Raw genomic sequence first — 25,596 nt, 5'->3', positions numbered from 1 at the left:
GGGTGGTTGTTGTCCTTGATGATCTTTATGGCCTTCCTGTGACATCGGGTGGTGTAGGTGTCCTGGAGGGCAGGTAGTTTGCCCCCGGTGATGCGTTGTGCAGACCTCACTACCCTCTGGAGAGCCTTACGGTTGTGGGCGGAGCAGTTGCCGTACCAGGCGGTGATACAGCCCGACAGGATGCTCTCGATTGTGCATCTGTAGAAGTTTGTGAGTGCTTTTGGTGACAAGCCGAATTTCTTCAGCCTCCTGAGGTTGAAGAGGCGCTGCTGCGCCTTCTTCACGATGCTGTCTGTGTGGGTGGACCAATTCAGTTTGTCTGTAATGTGTACGTCGAGGAACTTAAAACTTACTACCCTCTCCACTACTGTCCCATCGATGTGGATAGGGGGGTGTTCCCTCTGCTGTTTCCTGAAGTCCACAATCATCTCCTTAGTTTTGTTGACGTTGAGTGTGAGGTTATTTTTCTGACACCACATTCCGAGGGCCCTCACCTCCTCCCTGTAGGCCGTCTCGTCGTTGTTGGTAATCAAGCCTACCACTGTTGTGTCGTCAGCAAACTTGATGATTGAGTTGGAGGCGTGTGTGGCCACGCAGTCGTGGGTGAACAGGGAGTACAGGAGAGGGCTCAGAACACACCCTTGTGGGGCCCCAGTGTTGAGGATCAGCAGGGTGGAGATGTTGTTATCTACCCTCACCACCTGGGGACGGCCCGTCAGGAAGTCCAGTACCCAGTTGCACAGGGCGGGGTCGAGACCCAGGGTCTCGAGCTTGATGACGAGTTTGGAGGGTACTATGGTGTTAAATGCTGAGCTGTAGTCGATGAACAGCATTCTCACATATTCCTCTTGTCCAGATGGGTTAGGGCAGTGTGCAGTGTGGTTGAGATTGCATCGTCTGTGGACCTATTTGGGCGGTAAGCAAATTGGAGTGGGTCTAGGATGTCAGGTAGGGTGGAGGTGATATGGTCCTTGACTAGTCTCTCAAAGCACTTCATGATGACGGATGTGCTGCCATCCTGTTAGAAGGTAACAGATTATTTTATTACAATGGTTCAATTGGATTTTCATTGTGTTCAATGGTGTTATTTGCCCCCTAGTGGATGTTTCTGGTACTTAGAAAGACTACGCAAACAGGAAGGAGAGAATTTGTTCTGCACGCATAGAAGCAGCTACAAACAACGCTACGGTGCAGGTCTTTCAATGTAGTTATTTCTTGTCACGCTTCAGCCTTGGAAAATATTTGTTTGTAAGTTCAATTCAAGCGTTTAGCTAATGATTATAATCTTGTTATTGATAGAGTTGCTTACATATCAATGTTGGTTGCATTTACTCACAAATTGCAATGCCTTTCATGTATGTCGTTAGCTGTATTACTTTGCTCGTGCGTCATGCAAACGAATTGTAAAATATACAATACTGTAGTTTTGTTACTGTTCCTAGTGTAATGTGCTTTGTTATTCTACATAAATGGTTGTACATTAGAGTAATGAAAGGAGCCAATTACCATATGAGTAACAAATAGCTATATGGTTTGGCATCATGCCAGATGCATGGTACCTTAGCGCGTGCTTTGTATTTATGCAACTTCAAATGTATAATGTACAGCTACAGTGTTTCGGTGTGAATTGAATACTAAAGTATATTCTTTTCTGTATTTTGCAGTTTCACAACATAAACGTTTTCAATATATTCATTCAAGAAAAGTCACGCCTTGGGAGTTTTATTGAAGACTTAGTTGTTAGCTATCTGTCTAGTTTTGCATGGGAACGCAACTCAAGGGCAGAATAACGGAAGTGAGTGCTACGGGGCGGTAGTCGTTTAGCTCAGTTACCTTAGCTTTCTTGGGAACAGGAACAATGGTGGCCCTCTTGAAGCATGTGGGAACAGCAGACTGGGATATGGATTGATTGAATATGTCCGTAAACACACCAGCCAGCTGGTCTGCGCATGCTCTGAGGGCGCGGCTGGGGATGCAGTCTGGGCCTGCAGCCTTGCGAGGGTTAACACGTTTAAATGTTTTACTCACCTCGGCTGCAGTGAAGGAGAGTCCGCATGTTTTGGTTGCGGGCCGTGTCAGTGGTACTTTATTGTCCTCAAAGCGGGCAAAAAAGTTATTTAGTCTGCCTGGGAGCAAGACATCCTGGTCCGTGACTGGGCCGGTTTTCTTTTTGTAATCCGTGATTGACTGTAGACCCTGCCACATACCTCTTGTGTCTGAGCCGTTGAATTGCGATTCTACTTTGTCTTTATACTGACGCTTTGCTTGTTTGATTGCGTTGCGGAGGGAATAGCTACACTGTTTGTATTCGGTCATGTTTCCGGTCACCTAGCCCTGACTAAAAGCAGTGGTTCGCGCTTTCAGTTTCACGCGAATGCTGCCATCAATCCACGGTTTCTGGTTTGGGAATGTTTTAATCGTTGCTATGGGAACGATATCTTCAACGTACGTTCTAATGAACTCGCTCACAGAATCAGCATATTCGTCAATGTTGTTGTTTGATGCAGCCTTAGGCAATGTATATTTACGTGGTGCATAACATTATCTCATATCACATGCATGGCAATGTAACGGATGTGAAACGCTAGCTTAGTTAGCGGTGGTTCGCGCTAAATAGTGTTTCAATCGGTGACGTCACTTGCTCTGAGACCTTGAAGTAGTGGTTCCCCTTGCTCTGCAAGGGCCGCGACTTTTGTGGAGTGATGGGTCACGACGCTTCGTGGGTGACTGTTGTTGCTGTGTGCAGAGGGCTTTTGTGGAGCGATGGGTAACGATGCTTCGAGGGTGACTGTTGTTGATGTGTGCAGAGGGTCCCTGGTTCGCGCCCGGGTATGGGCGAGGGGACGGTCTAAAGTTATACTGTAACAGCAAGACTTGATGTAATTAGATGCTCTGGACAGATCCCACCCTCCTTTCCCAACACATGTAGAATGCTTAGAAACCACCAGAAACCTGTGAAATAGATCAACAGATGATGTTTTATCTCCTCTCAAGGTCTGTTGATTTACAGTATCTCAGAATCAGGAACTGTCATATCCCATGTGATATGTCAAAACAAGTTGATACATGTGCATAGTGCATTGGGTTTGTATTTGTATTTATTGTGGATCCCCTTTAGCTGCAGCAGCTACTCTTCATGGGGTCCAGTAAAATGAAGGCAGTTATACAATTGTAAAAACATTCCCGATACATTAACAACAGATTTCACATAATCCATGTTCCTGTTTGATTTCGGGGTAGGCTGTCAACAGCACGTACTGTGACAGACACTGTGATATGTATTCTGATCAAGTCAACAATACCTCTAGGCATATCTGACGTCATGTATTTGATATCTTTATGTGAAGGTTCATGTCCATATTGACATCAGTTCATTGTGTTTGAGGACGGTTCACTAACCAGTTTTCAACGGATACGACTAGACGAGTTTAACAGTTACAGAACAGCTGCAGTATCAGAGGCGCAGAGCCTTAATTAACAGGCTACACATAATGGCTGACGACAGCCAGGTAAGGTTCATTTTAGCCTACGTTTAATGAGCTTTACAGTTGTCCTAATTCCATCTTGTTCTAATGGCAAGTCTGCCTTAAGTGCAGAAACTATGGTTGATATTAGAAAATAAGTATGATTGGAAGTTTAGGCAAGTAATTCCAATTGGGGAATTGTTGTGGGATGTTAGCATACCATATTGCGCGTGTAGCATTCATGCCATGGATGATTGTGCAGGCCGGCAGATTGCTACAGGATCCTAGTATCATGTATGTTCTAGGGATCAGATCTGGATGACTTTTCACCTGAACTGCTCATTGGCTGTCCATAATGAGCCCAGCGAGCAGGATGTGTAGCTGGGCTCTGCAATAATTAGCTCCCAGAGCAATTAAAAATAACTATTCTTGTTTTAAAAGCGTCATTACAACTAGCAACATAACGGTCAGCCACCTCTAAGCAGGACTCAGTAGAAATGCTATGTGTTGGATTTGTCCATGTCTCGCTAAATTAACCTCGCTACCATAACAGCCGTGAAGAATTTATACTACAGTTTTAAGGGATCTCTCTGAAGGTTTTAGATGATATTATATGTAATTAAAGTGTCGTTATACATAGGCTAGCAGGAAAATCCGCATGAGATATCCATAGAACTGAGCCCTGCTCCATTTCAGCACCATGCCGCGGTCTCAGGTGCTGCCCAGAGGGGAGATGGGACGGTCCCCTGATGCCAAGAAACGTGTCAGCTCTATGCAGCGGACAGCTCCACAGTGCTGAAATAGTTCAAGCCCCCTTGAACATCTGATTTGAAATTATTCTGCAAGTGGTTATAATTTATTGCACGTCCTAGTTTTACAGCTTTGCAACCTCAGAATTATAGCTAATGGATGGCAGCGAGTTACGTTTTTGTATATGGTGATGAATGACGATGCATAAATTAAATGCAAAAACGTGCACTTAGACATATTTTCGTTTGGCAGAACTTTGACAAGCTTTTATTTGTTTTCTAATGACATTGAGAATTCATATAGATATTAGACTTAGGCCTAATTGTGACATCATGTGTGTATGACATCTTTGAAGAATGCTCTGCCTTCAGCCAATCGGAATCGAGTATTCAACAATGCTTTGGCATAATTCAAGGACGTTCATATTCACTTCAGTTGTCTGCCGATGGGTCACTGACGTTTTTTCAAAGGAGGTATTAGTATTTCCTGTAAACAGCCTACAACAATAAGCTACACATCATGTCAGATGACAGCAATGTATGGTTCATTTGCCTATTTTGAGTTTAGAGGAGAAATTACTAACAATATAGTAGGTCACTAACACAGCAATAGGTCTCACTGGTTTGATCCATGGACTGAAATCTGACCACTATTGCCGTTTTGTTTGAAATAGGAGTGAATAAGTTTTTTCATAAAGTCACAACCTAGGACTGATATTGACCTCTTATTTATCCACCAGAGCGTGAAATGGGAGGATCCCCCGGATGACCAAAATAAAGTCGTGGAGAACATGAAGGATGAAACAGACACACATGAGACCAACAAGAACAGGACAGGAGGCAAGGTAAGAAATATGCTGTCCTTTACACATGCTCTGCCTACTTAGGCACAGATCTAGGATTAGTTTACTATCACTAAATCCTAGCCTTAAAGCATTAGGAGGAGACGCTACACTGACCTTAGATCTGCTATTAGACCTATAATCTGTTGTCATGTAGGCTAAACGTAAGTCCAGTGGCTGTGCCAAGAAGACTTCCGTGGAGGAGGACAGCAGCATTGGTGCAGGTCCGAGATTACTTCATGTTGGGTGCAGGTTGTGTTCAAATTCATCAGCACTAATCTGAGAAGATAGTATCTATATAGGTGAAAGCAATATAGTGGAGGCCCGCAGAGAGATGTGCTTTTACCTGTCCAGTGCAATCAAATCCCTAAAGGTGAAGGAAATTAGGGATCAAGTTCAGATTTCTCTTTGCGGTTTCCCAGAGTCTTCTCAGACACCCAGGTGTGGTTTCCGGGAAAGGGGATCTATCATTGAGCAGCAGGAGAAGGAGGCTCAGAGGACTCTAATGCCGTCTCTCAAGATTGGGACATGCTGTGCCCCAATCATCCTCTCCTTCCTGAGGAGTCTAACTGATGAGCAAGTCCCATGTCTTTTTCCAACGTCACATACAGCTCTGAATTTATAGTCATAGTGCACCTTCTAACCACAAATGGGATTTCAAACATTACACCTAACCCTAAGGTAGTAGTTTTGGAATTGTTAGCTAGATTACTCGTTGGTTATTACTGCATTGTCGGAACTAGAAGCACAAGCATTTCGCTACACTCGCATTAACATCTGCTAACCATGTGTATGTGACAAATAAAATTGGATTTGATTTGACATTACTGTAACCACACCTCTAACTCTTCCTGTAAATCAAGATCAAAATGTCTCATGTACTTGCTAATTGCTTAATTAAATACACTTTTATTTTCCCTAACATGGCTATCTAGTGACTCCACTAACTCAACACCAGTGTGCAGGTAAAATATGTTTCCTTTCTTTTCTTTTCTCTAGCCAATGGAGAGTGATTCAGCATGGCATGAAAATTAACGTAAGTCTCTCCACATAAGGTTCTGGTCAAAAGTTGTGCGCTATATAGGGAATGGTGTCACGGAATTACTTGATTGACAAAAACATTACTCTGTTTGTTGGCCATAGCTCACATTCGAGCAGCTCTCCATGCTGTGTCTGAAGATTGTTAAAGTCGTGACCCAGACAGCCCTCCGCATTCTCCTACCAGCGCTAGCTCGTATCATGGGGGTGAACCTGAGGAGTGGGGCAACCTCCCCAGAATCCCAGTGCTCTCTGACAGGGTCTGAGGATTTCTTAGGCAGTCTGGATGAGAGAGAGAAAAGGCTGCTGATCAGTGAGATGAACTACTGGACTAAGGAGAGGAGGAGGAATGGCAGTGCAGGATGCCGCCAAAAATCCACTCGCAGAACCTCATCACCATGCTGTTCGCCTAAGAGGTATGTTCACAGCAATATTTCAACGTAATAATTGCAAGACCTGACCCATACTTATCATAAATGATTAACTTGGAATGCACACCTTGTAGTTTTAAGTTCTGGCCAGAAATGTTGCCACTGGGGGGGATCACGCGGGATCACGTGACCCTTGAACGAGATGGCCGCATGAACTAAGAGCTCCGCACAAGTAGTTTCCAATTCCTAATCTTACCTCCACTCCAAGTTCACACTCATTTAGCTTTAGTAAGAAAAAGTCATGGCGGCTACAAAAGGCGACACTACATGTGACATTTTTACCCGGACTCGAGTATTAGCGACGGAAAAAGCCTCCAAGAAGAAGCTAGCTTCAGAAAAAACTAGCACCATTAGCCAGGAGCAAGAGAACCCGCTCCCCCACGAGGCACAACGAATGCCAACCTCGCACTCTGTCGAAGACATCCTTTCTGAGTTGAGATCCCAACGTACAGAACTAAACACCAAATTAGATGCCATTAACTCTCAGCTCAGTGCGATAGGGGGCAAGGTGACAATCCTGGAAAACGCTTTGCCTGACATCAACAACAAGATAACCATAAACGCGGGGCGCCTGGACGAGGCAGAGGGGCGAATCCTATCCATGGAAAACTTATTGACAGATGCCATGGAAACAATAGCATATGCTAAAAAGAAAATCGAGCATCTGGAAGAGAAAACAGAGGACCTGGAAAACAGGGGGCGAAGGAATAATTGTGTTCTATTCAATCTGGGCGAAAAAGAAGAGGGAAACATGCCACTGATCCGCTACCTGCAAGACAAACTTCCCGAGTGGCTCCACCTGCCCACCGACAGGCCCATAGAACTCGAGAGAGCTCACCGAGCACTGAGGCCCCCACCAGCAGCCAGACAACCAGTGCGCCCAATCACCATACGTTTCCTGAGATTCACCGACAAGGAACGAGTCCTACAGGCGGCGAAAAACAACACCATCACAGTGGGAAACACCAAACTCGCTTTACACCAGGACCTGTCAGCTGGAATACGCCGAAAGCGCCAAGAATTTGACGAAGTGAAGAATTACTCCATTGACCGAGGCATCTTCAGGGGATTCAAATACCCAAACGAGCTCAGGATTCTTCACCAAGGAGCCTTGCGACACTTCAAAACTCCCGAAGAGGCAAAACGTTTTCTGAAAGACAATCCTGGCCAATGAGAAACAGACCAATGACTAAATGCGATTAATGCCATTACTAAAGGAGGTAAGACGACATATAGCCGATATCCAGAGATCCACCCCCTAAATGTCATTATAGCCGTCCAATTTATATTTATTGTCCTTTAACTGAGAGGGGTGGGCTGTATAGCCTAACTTAGGCCTACTAATGTTTCAGCCTACTTTTATTTCCCTGTTTTTTGTTGTTGTTGCTATTATTACCTGGGGTTCCCTATGTCCCTTGGGGGAGGTATATGTAGGCTGGGCTATTGATTTTTATTTTTCTCCCCTCTTTTACTGTGGTCTGGACGAGGGCAACTGTGTTATTTACTCAATGCGGGGTGGAGAGGATGAGGCATTTCTTTGGTGGGGAGAGGGAGACGTTGTGCGTTGCTAACTGTTCCCGGTTTTTGTTTTATTCGGAACACAGAATTGAGACTGAGCGGGGGGGTAATAGATCCAACGGGATGTGTCGAGTTGTTTGGGAACTCGGCTGGGGTGTTCAGAGATTATTATTTTATGTACACCATTTATTTTCCTTTTATGTGAACGCAGCTGTAATTACTATCCACTTTTACCCAGAGATGACTTGCACTAAAGTTCGATTACTGCTCGATGACGATGACTAGTACCTTAAATCTATTGACATGGAACTGCCATGGTCTAGGGCATGCAATAAAACGAAAAAAGATACTATGTGCTCTAAAAAAGGAAAAAGCAGACATTGCGCTATTACAAGAGACACACCTCTGTGATGCTGAACATGCCAAACTCCGCAGAGCTTGGGTGGGACAGGTGTATTTCTCATCTTTCAAATCAAACAGTAGAGGCACAGCCATACTTATCCATAAAAATGTTCCATTCATAATTGACAAAAACATATCTGATCCGGAGGGGAGATTTATTTTGATAACTGGGTCACTATATGGTCAACCAATTACTATATTAAACATATACGCCCCTAACACAGATACTCCTGCCTTCATGTCAAAAATCATAACCCTGTTCAATGAGCATTATGTCTCCTTTGGCGTGGTGGCTGGAGATTTTAATTGTACCCTTAACCCAACCCTAGACAAATCATCTCAAGTCCCCACCACAAATCCTAGATCTGCAAAGATGTTGAACTCTCTTACTAAAGAGATGGGACTGATAGATATCTGGAGAGAGAATAATAGCTCATCTATGGACTATACATACTACTGTAATGTCCATAACACCTACTCCCGTATAGATTACATTTTTATCCCAAAGAGTTTCATAAATTCAGCCACATGTACAATCGGACCCATAGCACTTTCAGATCACGCCTTTGTCCACCTCTGCTTTGACCTCTGCAAAAACATCCCGAGGTCAAAGAGCTGGAAATGCTATGCTATCAAATGACGAGTTCCATACATTGGTAACTACATGGATAGACAACTACACACAAGACAATAAAGACTCTCCTGTTTCTCCGGCCACAATGTGGGACGCTGCTAAAGCCACACTAAGAGGCCATCTAATTGCATAGGCTTCCTCTAAGAAAAAAGCAATGGAAGCACACAGGCTAGATCTTGAGAGGGAGCTGGAATGCTGTGAAAAAATACATAAACAATCCCTAGACAGCACCTCCTGGAGTCATCTTAAAGCAGCCAAAGCCAAACTGAATTTGGACTACACTCGGGAGATAAAAAAAAAAGTTTTCTTTACTAAACAGAAATACCATGAGTATAGCAATAGGCCCAGTAGATTACTTGCTTACCAATTAAAAAAGGAGCAGTACAATCATGGCTATCCGAACAGCAGAGGACGAGGTCACATATGACCCAAAAAAGATCAATTTAACTTTTCATGATTTTTACTGCAAACTATATACCTCTGAGAGAAAACACACAGAGGCAGAACTCCACTCTTTCCTAGAGGGAATCTCGCTACCTAAACTATCAGAGACCGACCAGGAAGATCTCAACTCCCCCTTCACTCCTGAGGAGATCCTGGAGGCAATTACCTCCATGCCACCTAATAAGTCCCCAGGCCCAGATGGATTCCCCAGAGAGTTCTACAAAGCTTTTTGGCCCCAGCTCAGCCCTATCTTCATGCCAATGCTGGAGGATTTTTGCAAAAACGGAGTTCTCCCAGACTCAATGCACACAGCTCGCATTACAGTGTTGCTAAAAAAGGACAAGGACCCCCTATCCTGCTCGTCCTTCCAGCCCATAAGCTTGTTGGATTTCGACTATAAAATAATTACCAAATTGCTCGCCAAAAGACTAAACACTCTTCTTCCCAAAATAATAAAAGCGGACCATACTGGATTTATTAGAGACAGATACTCTTCTGATAACATTCGCCGTCTTTTTGATATTATTGATCAAGTAAACGCACAAAAGACCCCTGTCCTGCTGGCTTCACTGGATGCTGAGAAGGCGTTTGACAGGATGGAGTGGAGCTTTCTGTTTTCAGTCTTCAGAAAAGTTCAATATGGGCCCAAATTTTATTAAATGGATCAAATCACTATACTCTCATCCAAATGCCATGGTGACTACTAATGGACTGAACTCTGACAGATTCCCTCTGGAACGGGGCACAAGACAAGGGTGCTCGCCGTCCCCGCTGCTCTACTTGTTGGGGGCGAAGCCTCTGGCAGAGCTGATAAGGAGCAATCCAAGTATTATGGGTGTTTCTGCAGGTGGCCTGCAGCACAAGATTTCGCTTTACGCGGATGATGTCTTGCTCTACATATCCAACCCTGAGAAATCCCTCCCTCTCATTTTAGACACAATTGCTCAATATGGCAAGTTTTCAGGTTATAAGATTAATTTTAACAAATCCACTGTCTGCCCTCTCAATATTACACTCACCAGCTCTATGAAGACACTTTGTCTTTTCCAATGGAAAACACACGGGTTTCAATACCTCGGGATCTTCATAACACCAGATCTGAATAGCCTTTTTAAGGAAAATGATCTTCCACTCCTGGATCGAATCAAGAACGATCTCCAAACCTGGATCTCCCTCCCAATTAGCTTAGTAGGAAGAATTAATGTAATCCGTATGAACGTCCTCCCTAGACTAAACTACTTATTTCAGATGCTCCCATGCTATCTCCCAGTTTCCTTCTTCAAAACAACTAACCAAAGCATCACCAAATTTATATGGGGCAATAAAAAACCTAGGATCAAGTTTTCCACTTTATCAAAACCTGAATCTAAAGGTGGTCTTGCCCTTCCCTCCCTTCAACTGTACTACTGGTCTGCCCAAATCCGCAACATACTAACATGGATCACAAACAGACAAGAGTCAACGTGGATTCAGATAGAAGCCCAATCCTGTGGTTCATTGCCCTTAAGCTCAATTATATTCATTAATAACTTTAGTGAAGTGGGCAACATAGCCAAAACCTTTGCGATTTACAGCACCCTACTAGCGTGGAGGGACTGTAAGAAATACCTGGGCATTTCCTCCCAAATATGTTCTCACTCGCCTATAGTAGGCAACCCAGACTTGCCAAAAGCCCTGAGGGATGCCAACTTTAATCTTTGGCATACTCTAGGAATCAGGACCTTTTCAGACCTATTTCATCAGAAAACCACTACACTGAAATCCTTTCAAGAGCTCTGCAGTGAATTCGATGTGCCAAGATCCCATTTTTTTTAAATATCTTCAAATTAGACATGTCATTTCCTCATTTACCTCCAAGAGGAGGTTTAGAACTCAGTTGAATGAAGTTGAAACCCTTCTTGTCACAGCACAATCCATTAAAGGCAAAATATCTTACATCTATAAACTCCTTTCTGAGAAAGGAAGCTCCTCCTTTACTCCTTTGAAAATAATCTGGGAAAAGGACCTTGGTCTGACTATCAGTGATGAGTTATGGGCGGAGGTTTGCGACAGGGTATACTGCTCCTCTACCAGTGTAAAAATGAAAGAATCTAATTACAAATTTTTGTACAAATTTTATTATACTCCTTTGAGACTCCATAGAATGAAAACAGATATGTCTCCTAACTGTAAAAGATGTACCTCTGAAAGTGGAATCTATATGCATGTATTTTGGAGCTGTAAGGAGATTGCCAGATTCTGGCAATCTGTACATACTGCTGCACAGAAAATACTAGATGTACAGTTTGATATGACCCCGTGTATCTATCGTCTTAATGCCCAGCAGGACTTTGTTCTTGATCCTGACAGAGAAAATTTGCTTATGACTATTACATACTTTGCTAAGAAATGTATTATTCTATTGTGGGCCTCTAATACCCCTCCTACATTTAAAATGTGGATTGACCAGATTGTTGACTTTCTTCCTCTTGAAAAGCTCACTTATGACCTCCACAAGAGACAGCCCAAGTTTGATAGACTCTGGTCTCCACTATTCAACTATATTTCAAACTGGACAGAGTGAACGGGGTGACTAGGGAAATGCGCAGATACATGTTGTGTAAGGTACTGTAAAACCTAAAAACGAATTATTGGCCCGTCGTCTCAGCGAATGCTTGAAATAGCTGATAAGAACCTTGATAGTGCTGCTGCAAGTGTTATGTTTTTTTTTCTTTCTTTTGTGTGTTTTTATTTTAATTTAGTTTTTGAGTACGTTTGCGTAGGTGTGTGTATGTATGTACGTATGTATATATATATATGTACCAAGGAAAATATATTGATTAAGAAAAATAAATGCTTTTATTTGACTTTATCATTCATTTTAATTGTATTTTTATTTTTTCAAAAGTATTATTTTTTTATTTTTTATTTTTTTAAAGCCTGTCACATCTGTGAATGTGGAATGTGTTCTGTTGGTTGATTGAAAAACAATAAAACTTAATAAAACTTTAAATTGAAAAGAAAAAAAAGACCAGTGTTGTAATCTGGTCTGTTAACGGGAGCACATATGAAGACAAAGGCCAATTTAATGCAATGAATGACGTTTAATAAATTGTCTTAAGTTACTTGGTCTTTAAGGACTGTTTGAAGGGCTTGAACAGGCCTTTGGAGATGACAGAAAACATCCTGACGAGAAGTGGACGTTTGTGAGGCGTCTCCTGTTGGGAGCTGGCGGGGAGATCCTTTGGCAGTGCAGACATGGCAGCATGTGGCACTATGCTGGGCACTACAGAAGAGAGAGAGAGTTGACATGCACTTTAATTTAGAAATGATGTAATGTATGTTACAACTCAACATAACTGACACTGATAAAATGAGAACCAACAGCTTGAGTTTTGGAGAATATAATTACTTTTACATAAGAGATGACTACTGATTGCGTATATAACCTTTGTAAGGTTATTTTGAAGTGGCATTTCTTTGTACACCAATATCTCAAACAGACTGTTGTCCTGTTGTGTGAACTTACGCATGCCATCTTCAGCAGTGGTCTGTACTTGTTCTGATTCAGAGCGGTGGGAATCCTTCTTGTTCCCCTTCTTGAATAGCTAAGTATTTAAAGAGAAAAACATGTTTTAAAAAATGTCACAGCTGACCAACCTCATGATGATAACAATCACACCTACCACACCAGCACAACAACATTTATGATTGGTTTTGGAATGAACGGATGGTTTTATATTTTTTACACTGAATAGCATTGTTTACTCACATTATCTCCCACAACTGTTCATTTAAATACGTTTGCTGTACCTTTAAGTTGCTTGTCAGCCTGACCAGCCTTTGTAGAAAAGATAGTTTCCCGCTGCTAGCCCTCACATCCTCAGCCAGTGGAAGAGCCTTAGGCCCGGTGGTTTTGACTGATGTTCTTGAGGCTGCCCTCAATGCCTCATTACATCTGTGGAGAAGCGCTTCACTCAAAGACTTGACAAGAATCCTATCAAATGAAGAGTCCTGAGTCGACACGGCCTGTTGGAGGATTTTCTCCGAGCCAAACTCCTCCAACAGATTTTTATAGACGACTCTGTAGACTTTATGAATCCTCAAGTTCTCTGGATAGGCTTGTGTCTCAGAGCAGCCTGACCATGCACAGAAGACCTCCATAACTTTAGGGATCAGGTCTTGTGACTTGCGTGTGACGTCAACTGGGTAATCTTCTGCTGGGGTTTGGATTTCTGTTAGAATTCTCATTACTAACATGCTGATGAGGCCGGTGACGTCATCATCACTGCCCAAGTTATCAGAGGATGGGGTTGGAAGTGTGACATCTTTGACCATGTCTGGGCTGGTTGACATATCGTCCCTGACAATGTTTTGAGCTACACCAGAATGACTGGTGGTATCCACTTCCTCTCCATCAATGTTGGCCTTCAAGATTTGTGCTGCATTGGAGGTCTCGCTTGTTGCCATAATGGTGCCAGAAGGAGACAGCCGAGGGGAGGACTTGCCACTCAATAGATTGCCTACATCAGATATAGTGGGTTCAGATGTTTGGAGAGATTCAGTTGGAGAGGATCCTCTACTTTCTGCATCAGAATCCACAGAGTACATGACCTGGCTTACCATAACTTTGGTAAAGAGACTGACTGTGTCACTAAATACTGATGAAGAAGAAGAAGAGCATGAAATTCTATCTTCAGACACTCTAGCCAACACCTTGGCCCCCTGAGCCAAACTCATTGAAGTTGAATAGGGCACAAAACTAGGAAGCAGGAGGCACTTAACAGACTCCTCTACAAACAGCTGAACCAGCTCGTAAGTTGTGGGCTTCCCCACCTTGTCATTCCTCTTCAGCTTCGAAAGGATGGTATCAGATGCACTCTTTCCAGCCGCCACTGTCAGTCCCAGAGGGGTCAAGTTGCTATCGGAAATTATGCGGTTGACTTGGTGACTGAGATCACGGGAGAGAGCACCAATCCTACCCTGAGATATGAGCTCCTCCAGTCTAGCTATTGGATCTGTTAGATCAGGGTGAGATGTAACCTGCCCTTCTGCCTCTGGATATATCTTCTTCATGATGGTATCGGCTATGGCAAACATGCTTGTTCTGGCATCACACACCATTGTTTTTGGCTTAGTAGATTCGCTCATGTCAATGACTGAGCATCTTACAATGGGCTGAGCAGTACTCTCGGGTAACTCAGAAGGAATGGGAGTGCAAATTCCCACTCTGTCTTCTGTGATTTGGCAGTTGAGAATGACAATGAGGAGGAAGACCGCAGTGACTCTTGATAGACCAATTCCTCGCCACATTCGCTGCTTATCTTCTCAATGTTCTCCAGCATAGTTCCAACCACTTTATCTATTTGTGAAAGCTGTCCTGCAGCCACCATTTGGTCAGATTTTGACAGTTGCTCCTGGACACTGCTGATGATACTGTCCTCTGGCATTCCCAGGTGGACTTTCAGTGAGGTCTGGGAACTTTAAAATGAACAAGCAAAGCATGTTAATTGCTGTCTGAAGTTGGAAAATCGATATATTAGTGCTAACAAATCTAACAAGCATTATAATTGAGTATTCTAAATGTAATTTATATGTGTGCATTAGATATTGCAAAACACACCTGTTAGAAAGCTGGAAAATATTGAAATGGGGAAATTATTGTTCATCAGTTTGAGGGTTAGGATTAACTGCACAAACACACACACACACATTATGGGGAACATACAGTACCTCTTGGAAGAGGGTGTGCTAGACCTTGGTCGGAGAGCCCTGCCGCCACAGTTACTTCGCCAAATATTTAACTTCCTGGATGAGCTCCAGTATTTTTTGCTCAAAGGCAGTGAAGGATCTTGCACTGCCACCCCTCTTGAGTGAGTCAGAGTTGTCATAAAAGCCCGTCACCCCTAGAATGCGGGCCAGGGCCGGCAGCAGGATCTGCAGGGTGGTCTGTGCAATGAAGTTGACAATGGTCTTGCACAATTTTGCAAGCTGTTCCTTTGTCATCTGCATTGCACAAACAAAACAGAACACAGCAGGTTTGGCAATGAAACTCTGATGTAAAGTATTCTAGATTGAACAGAATGCATTTCACCAACATCGTTTTCCTTATCTGTGACTGAATTCAAAGTTGGATGAAGTATGACAGATTAATGAACGTAATAGCAGAATAGAACTATGGTTAATTCCTCTCTTGATTCAACACAACATTCCCAAATCAAAGGTCAAAGGCTGATGGAGAAACTTACAGGTTTTTTAAATCCTTTATAGATCACTTGCCATTGCCTAGAAAAGAAAAAAGAAATGTGTTTTACTTACTTTTTATTTCCTTCTGCACAAAATATGTGAGGCTAGAGCAAAACATGGTTCTAACATACTCATCAGTAAGATTGCGCATGAATGAGATGAGGATTGGGTAGCAGTCCTCCATCTCATCTTTGTTGCCTGGGCCGAATGCAGCCTTAAGAGCATTCTTCTCCAAGAGCTCAATAACAGATCCTCTGTCCGGGTGTTTATTCCTCAATCCTAAATATGTTATTACCGTATAGGACAATTCAGGATAAGTCAGACGCTTTAATCTTAATACAATACTTTGATAAAATTGCTACAATAGGACTATTGAATAAAACTATCCATGCAACATTTCTTACTGACTACAGTTTCTAACATGACCTTTATCTATGATATGCAGGTTTAGAGAACCAACATACTACAGAGGGAAAATCTATGACCTGCATCCGTATCAGTGCCCTGCTCCCCTGACTTCTTGGCACTACTTTTCCTCTTCGCCTTGGATAGAATATAATAGAATAGATTCCAGATCACAAATAATAGACATGTTACATCAGGTCAATGCAGCTATTGTGACAATTGAGTGTTACTAGTCTAGTAGTTGCCCTGTCACTCCTCCCATTTTACCTTTCCTGTCTTCTTGGGCTCCTTCTTGAGCTGGGCCACTGGTTCTTCCTCAACAACCTCCCTCCCCTCCCTCGGGGGATCATCATCATCTCTCTGTACTACCTGAAGGACATAGGAATTTCATGTCAATGTCAGATTAGATTCTTGCAAAGGACATCATAGAGCTACAGCCATATCAGAGCTAAACTGGTGATTGACTTAATAGAGAGAATTAGACATTTGTTTTGCAATAGCCTATGTTATCTTAAATTACGTTTTCCTTAGTTACATTCCCAAATATTTAGTGTCATTTAACCTACCTTTTCTTCATCCATAATAGCATACAGTATTTTTTATATCTCGAAAAACTTGTCCTTATCTGTGTTGTTTTCACTCATGTTGAGTTTACTGAGGACAATATTGCAGCCACTGACGAATTAAGAACTTCATACCACGTCATGGAATGTTAGACCTTTATGCACATTCCCATTCTCTCATTAATATTGGGGGGGAAATATATTGATCAGATTACACACTTTCCCCATCAACCGTTTTCGAAACAGCTAGGCCCACATTGAAATCTGTTCACTAAGCACTGCGACTCAGTAGGTCAAAACAGAAATAAACCTAGTCTAATTTCGTGTCGACCTCTTTTGGATGTATTTCGGTACCCCATTTAGTGAGCCAGTTGATTGATCTATTCCTTATAGTGCATTCCTTAAAAGTAGGCCTACATTAGGGAATAAGGTGCTATTTGGTAGCATATTACTCTCTAGCCCATGCCTCCACCAATGATTTTAGATTTGTAGGAAGAAGCGAACGAGTGTACACTTCAGGAGAAGGAGATATTATTGGACTGTATCCCTAGGCTATAGCCAGGCCTAAACCAAGTAGCCTTGAGTACGATCCCAAAAGCTTGGATTGCCAAAGGCCTATCAGAGCTAAATTGGTGATAACAACTTTAAACTTACTGTAAAACATGTTCTACCTTCCCCTATATTTCACTTACCTTTTCTTCCACCATAGCTAATTGTATATGGGGGCGACAGGGTAGCCTAGTGGTTAGAGCGTTGGACTAGTAACCGGAAGGTTGCGAGTTCAAACCCCCGAGCTGACAAGGTACAAATCTGTCGTTCTGCCCCTGAACAGGCAGTTAACCCACTGTTCCCAGGCCGTCATTGAAAATAAGAATTTGTTCTTAACTGACTTGCCTGGTTAAATAAAGGTAAAATAAAATAAATATCCCGAAAAGCATGTCATTGACTGTTTTGGCTTTGCTACTTTCATGTCGAGTTATGATAAAAGAGCATTTTTGCAGACGCAGACTTAGTTAGTCGGGGACGTCATGGACTGAAGGCAGTAGAGGTTAATTGGTTTTAAGAAATGTTTATATGTCGCCCTCTTGTGGAATTATTTAGGTACAACAACGTGTTGTGTAGGATCCAAATTATTGTTTTCTCCTCATCCCTGTGTTACGTCCTATTATCAGTCATAAACAGAGAGCAATACACTTTAATAGTAAAGAGGTAACACTCTGCTTCACCCAATGTGATACGGTATCGCTATTATTTTTTATTTTATTTTATTTTAGAACACATTCAAGACCCTCCAGAAGCTAACTAGCTAATTAGCTAAAAGCTATTTAGTCATAGTTAGCCAATGCTAGCGGCTTTTACCTTCTGCACAGATACCAGCCCTGTTCTTAGCCTGGATAATACTCGCCAGTCTACTAGTATCGGACTGTCTCTCCACAACAACGCCGGATTCCTGCCGTAATCCCTGGACCACTACTTCTGATCTTCACAGCTAGATCACAGCTTGCAGCTAACTAGCTCACAGCTAGCTTGCACTTATCGTGGCATCCAGTACCGAAGCTATCCCTGAGGCCCACCTCCCGGCCTACTCAGCTGTTCTCCCGAACCCCACTCATACACGGCTAGAGCCCAATACTCCACCTGATCCTTGCTGTAAACTATGGACCTTGGCACCGGTTCATCGCTGCTACCGATTGGCTATAGTGGATGACGCCACTGCCACGAAGGTAGCACCAGTTAGCCGTGAGCCAGGCGCATCTCCCTGCTAGCATTCTAAATTCTACAATACCTCTTTCGCCATCTGGCTTGGATTCTCTGTCGACACGGCCCCCCGCCGCACCACCACAACTGGTCTGCCGACGAATACTCCATCCGCTGTGCCTTCAACCGGCCTCCGTCGGAGGGCTACTAACTTTAAACGCAGTGTAGCCCGCGTGCTAGCGTAATGGCGCCTTCCCTGTACCATCTACTGCTGCCTTCTGGACACTGTTATCACTTGGCTACATAGCTGATGCCTGCTGGACTGTCGATTAATCACGGTACTCCATTCTGTTTATTTATTTATTATCTGTCGGCCCCAGCCAGCCGCGATCTCAGGCTCTGTGTGTCATCGCCATTTTACCTGCTGTTGTTGTGTTAGCTGATTAGCTGTTGTTGTCTCACCTGTTGTTTTAGCTAGCTCTCCCAATCAACACCTGCGATTACTTTATGCCTCGCTGTATGTCTCTCTCAAATGTCAATATGCCTTGTATACTGTTGTTCAGGTTAGTTATCATTGTTTTGGTTTACAATGGAGCCCCTAGTTCCACTATTCATACCTCTGATATCTCCTTTGTACCACCTCCCACACATGCGGTGACCTCTATGAGGTTTCTGTGTTTTACACTATAGCCATTACCATATGTGTATTCCCAGCAGCTCTGGCCATCTGAGGGAGCTCTTAATCACCCCAGACATCAGCAGTGCCACTGCATTCCCACTGCAGTACTTGATGGACTCCAGCAAAGATAATGGCATCTGTTTTGTCACCATACTGGTGATAAGTTTTCTATCGGAGATCAGACCTTCAGCCCTAGATGGACCATCCCAACAGGCAGCAGATCTGACAGAAACATCTCAGCAACTCATCAGACTAGTCCTGTCTGAGTTCTGTCTGCATCCAGATTCTCCAGGACACAGGCATATTCCCAGAACCTGAACATCCAAAGGGTTCAGAGGTGTACATAAAACACTCATGGAGGAGTTTGGCTCTTATAAAACCCTGCAAGCAGCTATTTCCTCCCAGGACCCTGCATTTGACAGAGTCCTGGTAAAGTCCTTGACCCAGAAGCTGGTACAGGGATGCAAGGAGGCGTCAAGACCAGCTTCTGCTGCAACAAACCCATCAGACCAGGCTGAGACAGAGAGGGGGGCTGAGCAGAAAGCATGAAGGAGCTTCCTTTGCTTTTCAATGACCAAACTCAGGATCAACTTCAAGTATAGCAGGGAGTTAGCATTTGTTTTTTGTTCCAGTGAGGTGCTGATGTTATTGATGTGGCTATGATAAGACATATACATTCAATGTTTTATTCATCACTAAATTGTTGCCTTGGATTCAGAAGTGTTCCATTTATTTATTCTCTGTACCATTTTCTTTACCTTTCATCTGTTAGCGTTCCAAGAGAGCAAACAAAAAGGACTGCCATTCAGTCCAGGAACAGACTGAGATTCCCTCTACTGATGGACATTGCATAGGTAAGGATGTTTAAGAGCTCTGCTATAGCTTGTAGTTTTGGTTTAGGTGTGTGTTAGAAACATAGGTATGCCTACCAAACTCATAACACTGTTATTTGTCAACGTTATTTGTCAACGTTACCCCCCCCCAGTTGGAGAGGTTTCTCCCTCCATATCTCAGCCTGTCAAAAAACGATCCTTGATTGTACGGGTCTTTTCAGCAATGATGAAGCCATTCAGGCGCTTCACCAAGAAGAACCTGTAACCTGTTACGCTGCATGAAGAACTACTTTTGTAACAGCAAGACTTTTGACAAGAGGAATTTCTGCATGTCTACCCTTTCAAAGTCTATTTGATCAAATAAATGCAAATTATTTTACAAGAATTTCAAGTGTTTTGGAAGATTGGTAAAACTGAAGCAGCTTTTCTCAGAGAAATGCACTAGTTCCCCCTTGGTTACACATTTATTGTGCAGTTTTTGAGTTGGCAGGACTTGGGGCAGCAGGTAGCCTTGTGGTTAGAGCATTGGGCCAGTAACTGAAAGGTTGCTAGGTCAGATCCCTGAGCTAACCATGTAAAAAATATGACGTTCTGCTCCTGAACAAGGTAGTTAACCCACTGTTCCTAAGCTGTCATTGTAAATAAGAATTTGTTCTAAACTGACTTGTCTAGGAAAATAAATAAAATAACCACAGCTTGACTCTAATACAATAGTTGCTGCATAGACTTTCAGATAACCAGATGTTCTCTATTAATTTAGTTAGATTGGTAAGAGCTTATTAGCAGCAAGGGGAAAACACATAGATGAGAATTAGCTATCTGCAGCTAGATCAACCCTCTGAGATATTTTCTATATGTTGAAAATATAAGGTCCAACAGTTGACAGTGTATGTCAGAGCAAAAACCAAGCCATGAGGTCGAAGGAATTGTCCATAGAGCTCAGAGACATGATTGTGTCAAGACACAGATCTGGTGAAGGGTACCAAAATGTTTCTGCAATATTGAAGCTCCCCAAGGACACAGTGGCCTCCATCATTCTTAAACGGAAGAAGTTTGGAACCACCAAGACTCTTCCTAGAGCTGGCCGCCAGGCCAAACTGAGCAATCGGGGGAAGGGCAGTGCAGTGGAGCAGCAGTGCAGTGGAGTAGCTTCAACAGCCATAGGCCCAGGGATTTCACATCCCATTCCATGATGCAATGCAGAATACGGCTTCACACAGAACAATCACCAAACCCAGAAGATAACACTTAGCACAGCCAAACATCATGGATCACATGAAGAGGCATGTGTGTTCTCCAGACGTGATACCTTGTCATGGACCTGCTGTTTTGATCTTCGCTCTCCCTCTCCCCCACCTCTCTCTCTCTTTCTTTCTCTCTCTCTCTCTCTCTCTCTCTCTCTCTCTCTCTCTACCACACCTGTTGTCTCAACCTCTGAATGTTTGGCTATGAAAAGCCAACTGACAATTACTCCGGAGGTGCTGACCTGTTGCACCCTCTGTAACCACATTATTTTGTTGACTCTGCTGGTCATCTATGAAGAATGTTTGAACTACAGTACTTGAAGAACGATCTGGCCTTACGATCTGGCCATGTACGCTTATAATCTCCACCGACACAGCCAGAAGAGGACTAGCCACCCCTCAGAGCCTGGTTCCTCTCTAGGTTTCTTCCTAGGTTCCTGTTTTTCTAGAGAGTTTTTCCTAGCCACCGTGCTTCTAAATCTGCATTGCATGCTATTTGAGGTTTTAAGCTGGGTGTCGGAATAAGCATTTTGTGACATCTGCCGATGTAAAAAGGGCTTTATAAATAAATTGTACTGATTGATTGATGATTGATTGTATGAAATGGAGTAGCATATATCCATCATGTAAAATGAACATTGGGCACTGTCTCCATGGAGTATAAATCAAAATCAAATCAAATCAAATCTATTTGTCACATACACATGGTTAGCAGATGTTAATGCGAGTGTAGCGAAATGCTTGTGCTTCTAGTTCCGGCAATGCAGTAATAACCAACGAGTAATCTAACTAACAATTCCAAAACTACTACCTCATACACACAAGTGTAAAGGGATAAAGAATATGTACATAAGGAAACCTGAATGAGTAATGGTACAGAGCGGCATAGGCAAGATTCAGTAGATGGTATCGAGTACAGTATATACATATGAGATGAGTATGTAAACAAAGTGGCATAGTTTAAAGTGGCTAGTGATACATGTATTACATAAAGATGCAGTAGATGATATAGAGTACAGTATATACGTATACATATGAGATGAATAATGTAGGGTATGTAAACATTATATTAAGTAGCATTGTTTAAAGTGGCTAGTGATATATTTTACATCAATTCCCATCAATTCCCATTATTAAAGTGGCTGGAGTTGAGTCAGTGTGTTGGCAGCAGCCACTCAATGTTAGTGGTGGCTGTTTAACAGTCTGATGGCCTTGAGATAGAGACTGAAAAACAGCTTCTCGGTCCCAGCTTTGATGCACCTGTACTGACCTCACCTTCTGGATGATTGTGGGGTGAACAGGCAGTGGCTCGGGTGGATGAAGTTTATGGCCTTCCTGTGACATCGGGTGGTGTAGGTGTCCTGGAGGGCAGGTAGTTTGCCCCCGGTGATCCGTTGTGCAGACCTCACTACCCTCTGGAGAGCCTTACGGTTGTGGGCGGAGCAGTTGCCGTACCAGGCGGTGATACAGCCCGACAGGATGCTCTCGATTGTGCATCTGTAGAAGTTTGTGAGTGCTTTTGGTGACAAGCCAAATTTCTTCAGCCTCCTGAGGTTGAAGAGGCGCTGCTGCGCCTTCTTCACGATGCTGTCTGTGTGGGTGGACCAATTCAGTTTGTCTGTGATGTGTATGCCGAGGAACTTAAAACTTACTACCCGCTCCACTACTGTCCCATCGATGTGGATAGGGGGGTGTTCCCTCTGCTGTTTCCTGAAGTCCACAATCATCTCCTTAGTTTTGTTGACGTTGAGTGTGAGGTTATTTTCCTGACACCACATTCCGAGGGCCCTCACCTCCTCCCTGTAGACCGTCTCGTCGTTGTTGGTAATCAAGCCTACCACTGTTGTGTCGTCCGCAAACTTGCTGATTGAGTTGGAGGCGTGCGTGGCCACGCAGTCGTGGGTGAAAAAGGAGTACAGGAGAGGGCTCTGAACGCACCCTTGTGGGGCCCCAGTGTTGAGGATCAGCGGGGTGGAGATGTTGTTACCTACCCTCACCACCTGGGGGCGGCCCGTCAGGAAGTCCAGTACCCAGTTGCACAGGGCGGGGTCGAGACCCAGGGTCTCGAGCTTGATGACGAGTTTGGAGGGTACTATGGTGTTAAATGCTGAGCTGTAGTCGATGAACAGCATTCTCACATAGGTATTCCTCTTGTCCAGATGGGTTAGGGCAGTGTGCAGTGTGGTTGAGATTGCATCATCTGTGGACCTATTTGGGCGGTAAGCAAATTGGAGTGGGTCTAGGGTGTCAGGTAGGGTGGAGGTGATATGGTCCTTGACTAGTCTCTCAAAGCACTTCATGATGACGGAAGTGATTGCTACGGGGCGGTAGTCGTTTAGCTCAGTTAACTTAGCTTTCTTGGGAACAGGAACAATGGTGGCCCTCTTGAAGCATGTGGGAACAGCAGACTGGGATAAGGATTGATTGAATATGTCCGTAAACACACCAGCCAGCTGGTCTGCGCATGCTCTGCGGGCGCGCCTGGGGATGCCGTCTGGGCCTGCATCCTTGCGAGGGTTAACACGTTTAAATGTTTTACTCACCTCGGCTGCAGTGAAGGAGAGTCCGCATGTTTTGGTTGCGGGCCGTGTCAGTGGCACTGTAATGTCCTCAACGCGGGCAAAAAAGTTATTTAGTCTGCCTGGGAGCAAGACATCCTGGTCCGTGACTGGGCTGGTTTTCTTTTTGTAATCCGTGATTGACTGTAGACCCTGCCACATACCTCTTGTGTCTGAGCCGTTGAATTGTGATTCTACTTTGTCTCTATACTGACGCTTAGCTTGTTTGATTGCGTTGCGGAGGGAATAGCTACACTGTTTGTATTCGGTCATGTTTCCGGTCACCTAGCCCTGATTAAAAGCAGTGGTTCGCGCTTTCAGTTTCACGTTCTAATGAACTCGCTCACCGAATCAGCGTATTCGTCAATGTTGTTGTTTGATGCAGCCTTAGGCAATGTATATTTACAGTGTATATTTACAATGTATATTTACGTGGTGCATAACATTATCTCATATCACATGCATGGCAATGTAACGGATGTGAAACGCTAGCTTAGTTAGCGGTGGTTCGCGCTAAATAGTGTTTCAATCGGTGACGTCACTTGCTCTGAGACCTTGAAGTAGTGGTTCCCCTTGCTCTGCAAGGGCCGCGACTTTTGTGGAGTGATGGGTCACGACGCTTCGTGGGTGACTGTTGTTGCTGTGTGCAGAGGGCTTTTGTGGAGCGATGGGTAACGATGCTTCGAGGGTGACTGTTGTTGATGTGTGCAGAGGGTCCCTGGTTCGCGCCCGGGTATGGGCGAGGGGACGGTCTAAAGTTATACTGTAACAGCAAGACTTGATGTAATTAGATGCTCTGGACAGATCCCACCCTCCTTTCCCAACACATGTAGAATGCTTAGAAACCACCAGAAACCTGTGAAATAGATCAACAGATGATGTTTTATCTCCTCTCAAGGTCTGTTGATTTACAGTATCTCAGAATCAGGAACTGTCATATCCCATGTGATATGTCAAAACAAGTTGATACATGTGTTATCATGGTGCATTGGGTTTGTATTTGTATTTATTGTGGATCCCCTTTAGCTGCAGCAGCTACTCTTCATGGGGTCCAGTAAAATGAAGGCAGTTATACAATTGTAAAAACATTCCCGATACATTAACAACAGATTTCACATAATCCATGTTCCTGTTTGATTTCGGGGTAGGCTGTCAACAGCACGTACGGTGACACTATGATATATATTCTGATTAGACATATCTGACGTCATGTATTTGATATCTTTATGTGAAGGTTAATGTCCATATTGACATCAGTTCATTGTGTTTGAGGACGGTTCACTGACGGGTTTTCAACGGATACGATTAGACGAGTTTAACAGTTACAGAACAGCTGCAGTATCAGAGGCGCAGAGCCTTAATTAACGGGCTACACATAATGGCTGACGACAGCCAGGTAAGGTTCATTTTAGCCTACGAGCTTTACAGTTGTCCTAATTCCATCTTGTTCTAATGGCAAGTCTGCCTTAAGTGCAGAAACTATGGTTGATATTAGAAAATAAGTATGATTGGAAGTTTAGGCAAGTAATTCCAATTGGGGAATTGTTGTGGGATGTTAGCCTACCATATTGCGCGTGTAACATTCGTGCCATGGAGGATTGTGCAGGCCGGCAGGTTGCTACAGGATCCTAGTATCATGTATGTTATAGGGATCAGATCTGGCTGACTTTTTCACCTGAACTGCTCATTGGCTGTCCATAATGAGCCCAGCGAGCAGGATGTGTAGCTGGGCTCTGCAATAATTAGCTCCCAGAGCAATTACAAATAACTATTATTGTTTTAAAAGTGTCATTACAACTAGCAACATAACGGTCAGTCACCTCTAAGCAGGACTCAGTAGAAACGCTATGTGTTGGATTTGTCCATGTC

The 25,596-nt window shown here is 43.5% G+C and overlaps 1 protein-coding gene and 1 long non-coding RNA gene across 2 annotated transcripts; one reads left to right on the top strand and one right to left on the bottom strand.

Moving 5' to 3' along the window:
• Window positions 1-1,140: 1,140 nt before the first annotated feature.
• Window positions 1,141-1,705, top strand: LOC149982887 (uncharacterized). The gene is made up of 2 exons (XR_016496714.1): window positions 1,141-1,248; window positions 1,665-1,705. It is a non-coding gene; the product is annotated as an uncharacterized LOC149982887 (long non-coding RNA).
• Window positions 1,706-12,623: 10,918 nt separating this feature from the next.
• On the bottom strand, window positions 12,624-15,799 carry LOC118964899 (uncharacterized). Its single transcript, XM_036980346.2, has 3 exons — window positions 13,315-15,799; window positions 13,031-13,109; window positions 12,624-12,787 (listed from the first exon to the last, which is right to left on the bottom strand). The coding sequence occupies exons 1-3, from the start codon at window positions 14,812-14,814 to the stop codon at window positions 12,624-12,626; spliced, it is 1,743 nt and encodes a 580-aa protein (XP_036836241.2). The 5' UTR covers window positions 14,815-15,799.
• Window positions 15,800-25,596: the final 9,797 nt, after the last annotated feature.

The sequence above is a fragment of the Oncorhynchus mykiss genome, chromosome 6 (assembly GCF_057628025.1).
Source record: "Oncorhynchus mykiss isolate SJ-2025 chromosome 6, ASM5762802v1, whole genome shotgun sequence".
Classification (NCBI taxonomy): domain Eukaryota; kingdom Metazoa; phylum Chordata; class Actinopteri; order Salmoniformes; family Salmonidae; genus Oncorhynchus; species Oncorhynchus mykiss.
The sequence above is the reverse complement of the archived record's forward strand: the minus strand, read 5'-3'. Positions and strand labels throughout refer to the sequence as shown.

Coding starts and splice junctions, on each gene's coding strand:
- LOC118964899 (XM_036980346.2), bottom strand. CDS start 14,814: ATGTGGCGAGGAATTGGTCTATCAAGAGTCACTGCGGTCTTCCTCCTC. Junction 13,110..13,314: donor GGCTGACAAGCAACTTAAAG/GTACAGCAAACG, acceptor TTAAATACTTAG/CTATTCAAGAAGGGGAACAA. Junction 12,788..13,030: donor CACTGCTGAAGATGGCATGC/GTAAGTTCACAC, acceptor TCTCTTCTGTAG/TGCCCAGCATAGTGCCACAT.